Source organism: Augochlora pura, chromosome 5 (assembly GCF_028453695.1).
Source record: "Augochlora pura isolate Apur16 chromosome 5, APUR_v2.2.1, whole genome shotgun sequence".
In the NCBI taxonomy this organism is placed as follows: domain Eukaryota; kingdom Metazoa; phylum Arthropoda; class Insecta; order Hymenoptera; family Halictidae; genus Augochlora; species Augochlora pura.
Window position 1 is genome coordinate 11,048,536 of NC_135776.1, and position 12,722 is coordinate 11,061,257.

The following is a 12,722-nucleotide window of genomic DNA, read 5'->3' on the forward strand; positions in this document are numbered from 1 at the left end:
TTCTCGCTAGTAGAGCCACTGTCGCTTTACGAGCAAAAAGATGCATCGCAGACGAGCTTGTCTGTGATCGTAGTTGGCTAGAGCCGGAAATGCGGGACACTTCTGTCGATTTTCGATTCCAGTGGCGGCCATCTTGTAGCGCCATGCTTGCTTCCACAGCCTCGCGATTCGCGCTATGCCGTGGACTATTATAAATTTCTCCGCGACGAGTTAAAATTTATCATTTTAATCATCGCAGCGACATAAATTGAACTCTTAGGAATCAGAATATTTCTCCACCGAATTGCACGCCTCGATATTTATGAATATATTTCCAAAGAACCAATTCCAAATTTTGGTCAAATGGAAAGAAAAATAAGGCTGAAGGATTGCACATCAACGCAGCTATGGAAGGAATCGCAGTTCAAAGGGTTAATACGAGTCAAGGATGACCCGGCATCAGTTCCCAAGAGATGGTAGGATATTCGACCGTCCCCGAGTTAATGGATGGATGGTAGTCCCGCGTTAATTAAGGTAATATGCTTGATTTCCTCGATTCGAATGCGTGCCTTGGCGCGCGGCCTCTAATCAGCGCTAAGTGTGACTGGCAGAAAACGTGACGGTGAAAGAAAGAACGACGGTCTTAGCAGGGACAAGATGGCGAGCCGTTCCAGGGAGAGTTACATACCGTCCAAGATTTTTAAATTACCGGATTATCTCGATGGAAAGTAGCTGGCGTAGCAACCATCCAAGGCGCTTAGCGTCGGCTTGCGGCGGGCGGTTCGCGCGGTTTTAAGCTCGATTATGTCGACGCCTCTGACGCTTCCGTTCTTTGTCCTCGTCCTCCTTTTCTTTCATTTTCCGGAGGAGAAGAAGAATTATGCCCGTGGCTCGTCGGATGACTGAAATTCCCTTGCCCCATGGACTGCATTCCACGGGCCGACGTTTTATCCTCGACGAGAATGATCTCGAGTCATGCGTACTATTCAAAGTAGAAATTCTTAGTGAGTATATATTACATTAAATTAACGTAGGAATTTTGCGACGCGGCAAACGCTGTGCTCGATTAGAAACGACTGAGAGAAATATCAATGCAATTGATCAATTCTTTGACATGTTGTCGAATACTTCGATCAATATTTTATGATATATTGAGCCAAGCTTTTGATCAACCCTTCTCTCATTTCTTTTTTAACACATGTTTTTATGCGTCGTTCGATTTATCTTCGTGTTGTTTTTATGAAAGTATTGAAATACTTAAACAATAAATCAATTAGTTCAGAAGGTAAGAGTTTTGATTCGAGGTGATTCGAGCGATGGAGAGAAAATGAAAAGTCAATATTTCTTCCCGTTTATAATAAAATCATAATTTAGAATTTTTAATTGTATGTAAATAATTGAAAAGGAAAAGTTAAAAAAGTAACCATTAACATTTTAGGACATGTTAGTATGGACATGTCGCCATATACAGTATACAATATACTATATGTACAGTATGCGATATAGAGTATATACAATATATAATGTATAGTAAGTACAGTATTGAGTATATAATATTTATTATATAATATACAGTATAAGATATGCAATGTAAAATATAGCACATACACCCTTAAGACTTTGCACCTGCGAGTCGTACTCAATCAAAGAACATAACAATACCGCTGCTACTACTATACTCTATACCAGGGGTCGGAAACCCTTTTTGTCAACGAGTCAAAATCAACCCAAATGTGAGTATTAAAGAGACGTGGGTCAGAGATATTTTCGCAAGAAAACAGTCTTTTAGTAAATAATAAGATATATTTAATAATAAGATAAACATTCTCTTCGAAACCATATGTTTTACAATTTATTTTTATATATTATACTAAAGTGAAACTAAAGTGGATCACTTGAAATTATCAAATGGATCACTCGGTGACCCGCGGGTCACAGGTTGCCGACCCCTGTTCAATACTATTATCCAAACTAAACATTTTCATTTCATAACAACTTTCTCGACACAATTTTACAGAAAAATTAAACTTCTACGAAATTAAACTTCGAAACTACAGGATAAATTAAACTTTTTGATTCTGGATCGATTGACAGAATCATTAGCCGACACGTTTCGAATCAGCAGACACTATTATTACCAAAGCGGACGTAACCGTGCTGTTACCTAACTCGCAGCAGCATTCCTGATGGCATTCCGACAAAAACCGGGCAAAGAATGGTCACTCGCGTAACAATCGGCCGACTGAAACGTCTCTGACGGCCGTGAGACAATGCACGGCCGAGATATGGTTCCGCGCGTGCAAGAAGTCCTCCGTCAATCCGTCGACGGCAAGAAGCGGGCACGCTTTCACGCCGCAGCGGGCGTTATGTCAGCCGATTGTCGTATCGGTGATCTCCCGGTGACGCTATGCCCGGCCCGTGGAAAGCGTGAAATCGCTCGTGCGGCACGCGTCCCGCGGACACAATTCATCCGATTTTGTTCCCCGTTCCTTGTTCCGCCGTCAGACAAACGTCGGATCCATTGACACGGGCTTGGCAACTCTTTTCGAAGGAAAAACGAAAAACTACGGCCACGCGGGAAGCAATTTCGCGGCAATAGAAAGTTTAGGCGGCGCAGACAACTCTGCTGAGTTATTTCTTACGAGTCGGAGATATTTCTATCGATTAATTGCTCTTTGTTAATTAACGATCGCTTGACCGCTGTCGGCTCAGTTCACGACTTCTTAATTCTAATTACTTGCTTACCTTAATCAATTGTCAATCTGCTGAAATTTCAGGGTAAAGATCATTTCAATTTTCATATGGAAAATCAAGTAATATCTTGATATAACTTTGACATAACTTTGACGAAACCTCCACATAACTTTCTACGCTGTTGGTTCACATAACGTTTGCTTAATAGCAATTACTCGTTAACTTTAATTGATGATGAATCTGGTGAAATTTCAGGGTAATGATCGTTACATTTCTTAAATGGAGAACGAAAAGTATTATTAATAATACCTTGACCTAACTTTGACATAATCTTGACATAATCTCTGCCGAATTATATCTTGCGAGTGAAAAATATTTCTGTCGATTTATTTACTTTTACTAATTAACGTTTGCTTGACCGCTGTCGGTTCAGTTCACGATTTCTTAATTGTAACTACTTACTAACTTTGATCAATGATAAATTTGATGAAATTTCAGGTTAAAAATCATTTTATTTTTTAAATAGAAAATAAAAGGCATTATTAGTAATATTTTGATATAACTATGATATAATCTTAACATAACTTTGACAAAATCCTGGCATAACCTTATACGCAGTTGGCTCACCTGACGATTTCTCAATTTCAATTACATTTACTTTGACCAATGGTAAATCTGCTGAAATTTCAGGTTAAAAATATTTTCATTTTTCACAGGGAAAATAAAAGACATTGTTAATAATACCATGACATAATTTTGACATAACCTCTGGTGAGTTATTTCTTGCGAGTCAGAAATATTTCTATTAATTATTTGCTTTTCGTTAATTAACGTTCGCTTGTATGCTGTCAGTTCACTTGACGATTTCTTAATTGCAATTGTTAACTTTGTTCAATGGTAAATCTGGTGAAATTTCAGGTTAAAATCATTTCATTTTTCATATGGTGAATAAAAGGCATTATTAATAATACCTTGACATAACTATCACAAAAGTAAATATTAATTTTGTTGTTGGTAATAAATTTTATCGAACGTGCATTGACCACTTTATTTATTATCATAATGTCTTTATGGCAGCTGCAAAATTTTATATTGGTAGAAATTCAATTATCTGCATTTAAAATTAATTTTAAGTATATTTATAAATTACCGCGTGTCTTTTATTATTTATAACAACAATTTCATTGCAGACGGACTTTTTACATAAAAATGTAAAATATTACTTAACTTTTCACTCGGCTCATTTACAACATAAAATTATAAAACGAGATATTCAACACAGTTATTATTCCTATAATAAAATAAGTGAATTGAAATTTTATTCTTCATTTGTATATTGCATCCTGATTCGGATGCAAATCAAAATCGTCGACGCATTTAGCGAATATCTTCGTTCCATCGAACCGTGTGCAACAAGGCAGTCCGTGGGTAAATTCAATAGCTCATTGTCTCCTGACTCATGTAACACGGAAGGTAATAATTGCATAATTTCATGTCCGTGAAATGGTGAAAACTGTTCGTACAATTTCTCCTGCGAGATTCAACTTCAATATTATTCTACGCGCATATTGTACTCACGTTCACGCAATTCATGCCAGAAATTGTACCCAATTATAAACCGCGCCGTAACATTCCGGTTCATTGGATCAAAATGCATAATTAATTCGTATCTTTCAGATTAATTTAATACATTTACGTGATTCGCGTACGCGCCTGTTTCGGTACTGATCGCATCATTTTACTAGTAATCTTATTTATAAAATTAAGTATAATTGGTAATGATGTCGGATTTATCGGCTCCTTTTTTGGTATTGATTGCATAATTTTAGTAGTAATGTTATTTGTGAAATTAGATGAAATTGGTAATGATGTAGGATTTGTCGTCTCTTTTTCAGTATTAATTGCATAATTTTAGTAGTAACGTTATTTGTGAAATTAACTATGTATAATTGATAGTGATTTAGTATTCGATTATACATATGTAGTTGCTCCTAATTTGTCTTTCTTCATTTCTTCTATATTCTGTTCTTTTGACCTTTTTGTTATTAATTTTATTTACGCTGCATTTTCTCATATCTGCAATTTCAGTTTTGCCATTGTCTATTTTACGTTGCAATTTCTCTTTCATTCTATCTCAAGTTTGCCTTTTTGACGTTATGTCTATGTTAAACGTATCATAATTCTACATATTTCGTTTATTATTAATATTATTATTATCGTCATTGTGTGCGTATATAAAGATATATAGAGAATTTTATTATAATAATTATCATAATAATTATTATAATAATTTCTGGTGTAGATCAAAAATTCCTCTTGTAAAAACCTTGATAACAGAAGATTACGATTTTTATATAGAAGCGTATATAACACAGTTATTATTAACCGTGCATTAAAAATAACTTATTAACTACTGTATGGGGTTAGCAGCCTCACAGAAGTAAATCATTTTAAAATATATCTGCATTAGTATTCAATCAATAGTACTATATCACTGGTACTCTAGAAATAGTACTCTTCACTAGTACGCTATCATTATTATTCTATCATTAGTACTCTTTATTAGTACTGTATCACTAGTATTATACACTAGAGTATCAATCTACTCTGCATTAATACTCCATCATTAGTACCTAATTGCCAGTACTCTATACATTAGTACTCTGCATTAATACTCTATCATTAGCTTTCTATCACTAGTACTCTATCATTAGTACGCTATAATTGCTATTCTGCTATTAGTACTCTTTACTAGAGCTCTTCATTAATACTTCATCATTAGTACTCTTTATTAATACTCTCTCATTAGTACTCTCAATTAGTAGTATTTACTAGTGCTCTTCATTAATACTTTATCATTAGTACTCTTCATTAGAGTATTCTATAATTAGTATTCTTCACTAGTATTCTATCGCTACTACTCTTGACTAGTACTCCATTGAACTCGCTACTACAACTCATCCTCTAATTAAAAACTTCTCGACCATACATCGCAGATTCTGAAAACTCATAACACCATCCTCAGTATTATAAACATTCTGTCCATTACACGACCGAACTTTCGCCACTGATTGTGCGCTTAGATAATGGATCGAGTATCCAAGTATTTTAAACAAACTCCGTTTCCCGGCCAAACGCGAAACTTTGGCCGTCGACGAAACTTCCGGTCGGACTCCGCGCCGCAAATAAATTCCGGGCAGTTCTTCGGCCGGCCCGATTTCGACAACAACAGCGTTGCAAAGAAGCAAGTTGCAGTCCGTTCGAAAACTCTCTGCGGCCGCGGTCGTTGCGAAATTTCTTGTCTCTCCGGCTTCCCTTCTGCCCGGAAGAAAATTCGCGGCACCGTCGAGTGGGAGGATGCGGATAAAGCAGTCTCTGGGAAGTTAGACGACAAACAATCGAGATCGATATCGGGCGCATCAGGATCACGGCGACATGTGGCGCGGTCTGATCGCGTTGGCCCTTCTCGCTCATTGCGGTTCTAGTTATCCCGCGTCCCGTGAACAGGCGGCTTCGAATGATAGCCAAAGCATTCACTCGAATCGGCGAGCTGTGCGCGAATCGCCATCAGCCGTTGCCAGCGAAGTTGAAGACCTTCTCGGCGAAGGAAATGCTCCGAAACGAAAACAGAAAAATGTGTCTGGTATGTTAAGACATTTCTCTTCTTCTATTTATTAGTTCTGTAATTTTTAGCTCTATTGTTATTGTTAGTCTTGTTATTTTACGAGGAGAGATCTGGGTGAAAATATTGAAAATATTTAATGAGCGTAGGAATAGAATTGTTTGCAAATATTAAGGCACGGTTGATGATGAGTATTAATAACTTTGATAAGAAAATAACTGCTATAACTAAAATTAATGGTAATGAGTACTAATAGTAGATCACCAGTAGAGAGTACTAATTAAGAGTACTCTAATAACAGAATAACAGAATAATAATAATAGAGTACCAGTGGTGGAGTACTAGATGGAATATTAATGGTAGAGTACTAATGATGCAGGACTAGTGAAGATTCCTAATTATAGAATAGAACACTCTAGTGACGAATACTAAATATAGAGTACTCTAGTAAAGTGTACTAATGATAGAGTTCTGGTGATAGAATGTTAATAAAGTTATATTTCAAAAAAATTTAGTTTTATAATGGTGACAACACCTTGTACTATTTAATAATAGTTCTTAGTAATACAGTTAATAATAACTATATATGTATATGCTTATATTTGCTGTTTGAAGTAATAATTTATTTCTATATTATTAACTCGAGACTCTGAGACACCACTAAAATTACTATACCACGTTTTAGTTTTATTGTCATTGTTGTTTTTCGAGGATCGTTCTGGGTAAAAATATTGAAAATATTTTACAAGCGAAGGAATAGAATTGTTTGCAAATATTAATGCACAATCAATAATATCACAGCTGAATAAATATCATTTATTCGTGTCCACAATAAATGTATAAAATTGATGTACATAAATAAATAAATACATAAAATAAAGCGGAGTGTAATCGCAAACAATGGTATAGTAGTAATTATCTCAAACTTTTCGTACGTTTAACACCAACCATAGTGAAAATATAATAACATGATAGTGAAAAAACTTTAATATACACATATAAAACCAAGATTAATCTAAAAATTGAATTAAAAAATTAATGAAATCGAATTGTCATAACAGTCTACTAATTAAAAAATAACTTGTTTCGCAACTGATCTATGATTCTTATAATTTTTAATTAATTTGAATAATTTTGAACTTCGAACTATGTTGAAACTATTATATAATATTTCCACGGAATATAATTTTTAATTTACCCTGCTTTTTCAAGAATAAAAATATAAAAATGCCTAAAAAAGAAACGACAATGTTCTATAAAAATTCTAACTGCTTGAAAATTGTATTGCGAGATCTATGCGAAAAGGTTCATCAACTATATATGTAAACACGTATGTATGTCTTTCAACGACCCATAAATGCTATAAATATTTAATCTAAATAAATATTATTTTATTTATGAAAACATTTAATATTAACATTCCCACTGTGTATTTATGAGCGTTAAAAAGATGAACTGCGTTGCGGGATTTGCAATTAAATTTAACTAACAATTCGAAACATCTGCCAGTTCGGAGGATATTAGCGATTCTGCTTTTATAATTAATGAGCTGCCGTTAATTGATTAACACAGCGGCGTGTTTATTTCAGGAAAACATTAAATTAAAAGGCACCGAGAATTCCTCTCGTCGTGTCTGGAAAACAAAATACTTCTGCCTGTTTCCATTGACAATAAGTAGATTAAATGGCATGTTACGCGCATCAATAATTTGCAAAGTGTTTAATTCTTTCACAAAATCGATTTTTATAACAATTTGGTATTGAATATTACAATGACATATTACGCGCCTCATTAATTTGCAAAGTACTTTATTCTGTTACAAAATCGATTTTCACAACAATTTAGTACAAAATATTGTAATAGCATATTGTGTGCATCAGTAATTTGCAAAGTTTTATTCAATCACAAAATTGAATGTTACGAAATAAGGCAAATAATCGAAAACAAATAAAACGAAACTTTTATTTATTATAAGCATAGTCGAGCATTATTCTACAGATTTTCCATCCAGATAATTAATTACGAAATAAATACATAACTAAGAAAAATGACAATGAAGAAAGAATCAAAACTCTTTCGATTAATTTGCAAATTTCCTCAGGTACACACATAGTTATTCACAAGTAATGGTTAATAACAATCTTATGAATCTCTTAAATATATTTATTCACCCTCCAATCGTTTCGCCAAAATAACTTCATCCGTGCTCGCCATAAATAAATAAATTTTGCCCACCTCTAATTACAACTACGCCTTAAGAACACGCCTTAAAAAAATATCCTCCCTCATCTCGAACATTTCTATAGGAAACAGGTTCGCGAAAACAATTACGAAATCCCGGAAGTGTAGAGAACATGCGCGACGCTTGAAACTTGGTGCTTTTTCTATATTTTCCGCAAAGCGAATGCGATTTTTCCTGAGACAGCTTGTTCCTTCCGAATGCAAATGACGGTGTCCTTCGCGGTCGAAATAGGACGGAATTTATTCGCGGTTCGTGCAGCTCGCAATTTCGTTAAAATTCCGTCGGAGGAAAGTCGAGAATAAGGGACAAAGTAGAGAACGTTTCACCGAAAACGAAGCTCGCCGGTTCCCCGTGAGATTGTACGGGGTGGGTGGTGGTATCGCGGGCAATAACGAGGACGAGTAACACGGTGGTTTTAGGGAAATCGGACGAGGGCGGATACTACAAGACGTACGGGAGCGACGCCGAGGGTGAGAAGGGTTACATGAAGGCGAGCTACAGCAAGGGCAATCACGGCTATAAGACTCTCGACACCTTCCACAAGCGGGACGGCGACAAGTACGCGTTCGAGAAGAACGATGCCTTCGGCAAAGCGCGTTCTGACGAGAAAAGTAGCCATCACGACCAGCGTGCTGGTTATGGTTCGGGGAAAAGCGGCGATCACGACGGCGCAGGTACGTACTAGCAATAATATACAAATAATGCAATATAGCTGACTGAATGTAGGTGAACACCTGGTATCGTTACATCGAGATTATCAAATCATCTCTCGAGTTGTAAGGCCGAGACGCTGGTCGTCGGGATGGAGCGATGTCGCCGTCCGTTTAATTAACCACTTCGGTACGAGCGTCGACTATAGTCGACGGCCACAGATGAACACGCACAGCCGAGTGTCGACTATAGTCGACGGCCGTGATATGAACGCACACGGCCGAGCATCGACTATAGTCGACTATAGTCGACTGCCAAGAACTTTTGCCTTATCTCTACAATTGCAGTGTTTACGTCCAGAAATACACATAAATAAGCTTTTCTCGTCAAAGATCTGTAAAAGAGCAAAACGGATTCACTGTCGATGCACGAAGTAGCATGCGAATGGTGAGTGCCGGCTGTGGGCACAATTTCGTGGCCGATGCGCGCCGTACCGAAGTGGTTAAAAATGAACGGCTGATTTAGAAAAACAGATCGCGTATTTACAAGTATTTACAGTTGATCGAACTACGCGGATATTGAGATCGATCGACTGCCTGGAAGACTAGCGGGAGCTGAAGCCGACTGGAGCAGACTGAGATAGCAAAGTGTCGACTGACGAGACTGGCCGAGAACAAATAGTGTGTCGAGACTGTGAGAGAAATCGCGAGAAAATGACGGCTGCGATGAGAACTGAGAAAGTCGAGGCTCGACGAGACTGAGCGAATAAGACCTAAGGGCGAATAAGTCCTGAAGGCGAATAAAGCGAACCGCGAATCAGCGCGAATAGCGAACGAGACTCGAGTCAAAATTTCTGCTCTTTTATAGTTTTTTCCGAGAGGAACTCGAACGCGTATTGGTTGGCGGCGAGGTAAAGAGAGAAATCGGAAGGCACGTGTCGCAGAGCCACGCAGGTGGCGGGAAAACCGCGAGCAAGTGGCCGACACGACACATCCGGCGGCCCTTATCCTAAACCATAAGAAGGATACCAATCGAACAGCCGATTTTATTGCTGAAATTGCTTCATCACTGGTTCAACACTATAAACTTTATGCGATAATGATTGCGAACTTTGATTCAATTTATTAATACAGTCTTGCTCTGTCAAGAGGGTGATGGAGAAATAAACTTGTTCGAAGTGAAAATGAAATGAAAGAAGAAATAGAGAAATGAAAGAATTTAATGAAACGAAAAACTAAATTTCCGTTGGAGGATAGAATATTATTAATATCCGCAAAGGGGTGCATTGACAGGAACGTACAGTAACAGTAAAAAACTGTGACTCAACACGTTTGCTATTAGACACGTGTAATTGTCATAACTTTGTGCTTCAGTTTTATATTTTCCACGTAGATATAAAATGACCTATTCTCGGCATTCAGGAAACGTATCTTCGTAAAATATTAATTTATTTAACTCGACTTTGAAAACTGTAATCAAAAGAAACGTTAATAGCGTGTCAAAAGACGTTCTACGCGATCTAATGGATCAGAAGGGAAGAAAAGGCAGCTTCTGATCGTAGCCTGGTACTTCCAAAAGCACTTCCTAGTTTAGTTCTTCGAAAAATTCAATCTTTATTCATTTCATTTTCTGAAAGTGATCCGAAGATAGAAATGAAGAAAACAGCAGATTCGATTCAAGAAGAAATAAAAGCTAAAATTCCGTTGAAGGATGGAACGTTCAATGTGCAACGCACAGCGCGTAACTGGCCGGGAACTAGGCTAGAACAACGGAACGAAGCTGGAAAGCGGCGCTGCTTGCTAATTTACGAACCCGGGTACATGAATTTTTAATTGTCCAGCCTTAATGATGCTGGAGGTGTAGGATCAACTTTGCTCCATCCTCTCCGCAGTTGCAGCAGCTAAAATTTCGCTGTGTTGATCGCATTAAATGTTACGCGTTTCGTATAGAAGTTATTTTGAGGAACAGAGCTGAGATCAATTAACACTCTGCATTCGAGTGGTGATTCTGAGTAATCATTGTTGTACGATGTTCTGGAAAGGTTTTTATATTGTCAAAGTTACGTCAAGATTATGTCAATATAATATTGATAATATAATAGAATATAATACAGTGCAAAGCAATAGAAGACAATAGGATTACAATTGGGTACAATAGGATGCAATTATTATAAAATAGGATACAATAAGATACAATTATGATAGAATAGAATACAATGGGATACGATACAATACAATGCAATACAATGCAATACAATGCAATACAATACAATACAATTCAATACAATTCAATAAAAGTTATCCCTCTTTTAGATAAAATATATATATTAGATACAATATTTTGTTCATTTACATATAATAATCACATTGTAAACTATGTTAATCCAAACCCAAAGTAAATTAATTATCGCTATGCATAATATATACACTGTTATAGTATTTCACGTACTAACTGTTACATCAATTCTCCATCTTGAATTTAGAAAGCATCGACTAAACAGTATAAAAAATACTTTTATTATTTATATACTATACAAATTTCAACTGTGTTAAAAAGAACCTAGAAATTAACACGATTACCAGAAAACTTATCTTCGGCCATTCACGAACCATGTTTTAAACTTGTTCAGGCACCATCGTCGACAGCCATTACGTCGCCGATGATGGAGGTCGTCACGACGGACACGACGAAGCCGGCGATCACGACAGTTATAGCTATAACGACGGTGCACACTACACGGATCATGGACCAGAATATTCGAGTTACAGTCATGGAGGAAGCCACGGTAACGGAGATGGTGCGGAAGGTTCCTATGAGAGTCACAGCTCTTACTCGAAAAGCTATGGCGATGGTCATGAAGGCAGCCATCACTATTAGGATTAATATTATAATGAGTTATGGTTATATGTGGAGGATAGGTTTCAATGACAGCTCCTATTCGAGAAGCTATGACGACTGTTATGAAGACAGCCATCACTATTAGGATTAATGCTATATTTATTGAATGGTTCACCAGAGAATTTCAGTAAAGAAGGACTTATACTTATATATGTGGATAGGTTTAAGTGATACCTCCTACTCGAAGAGTTCCATAGCTTTTGCCATGGGGGCAGTCATCGCTACTAGGATTAACCCTTTGCGATTGCGTGGTGTCGCTAAAAATGATCATGCCACGACTCGAAACAATTTTTAACAAATTTACTTATATTTATAAAATTTTTAAGAGCTGTCAGCTGTTGCAAGAGTGGCAAAATGTAAATCCATAATGTATAAAAAATGCTACAGGTTGTATAAAATGGAAACAATATAAGTCTGAACAAATATTGTAGATTTCCAGTTAAAATGGCTCCGACTGCAAAGGGTTAATGTTCTAATAATTCTTCCATTAATGAAAGAATATCACTAGAGAAAGAGATATGTAGACCAGTTTATCAGGAAGGATTATTAAGATTTTTAATTAGATAAGGAATAGTGCATATTTTCATTCACACTAAGTTTAATATAAAACCAAATAAATATAGAATATTATTGAGA

The 12,722-nt window shown here is 36.5% G+C and overlaps 1 protein-coding gene across 1 annotated transcript; it reads left to right on the plus strand.

Annotated features, from left to right (window-relative positions):
- The first annotated feature begins 6,108 nt into the window (after nt 1–6,108).
- Nucleotides 6,109–12,065, plus strand: LOC144470024 (uncharacterized). Its single transcript, XM_078180803.1, has 3 exons — nt 6,109–6,316; nt 8,957–9,211; nt 11,818–12,065. The coding sequence occupies exons 1-3, from the start codon at nt 6,109–6,111 to the stop codon at nt 12,063–12,065; spliced, it is 711 nt and encodes a 236-aa protein (XP_078036929.1).
- The last annotated feature ends 657 nt before the right edge of the window (nt 12,066–12,722 follow it).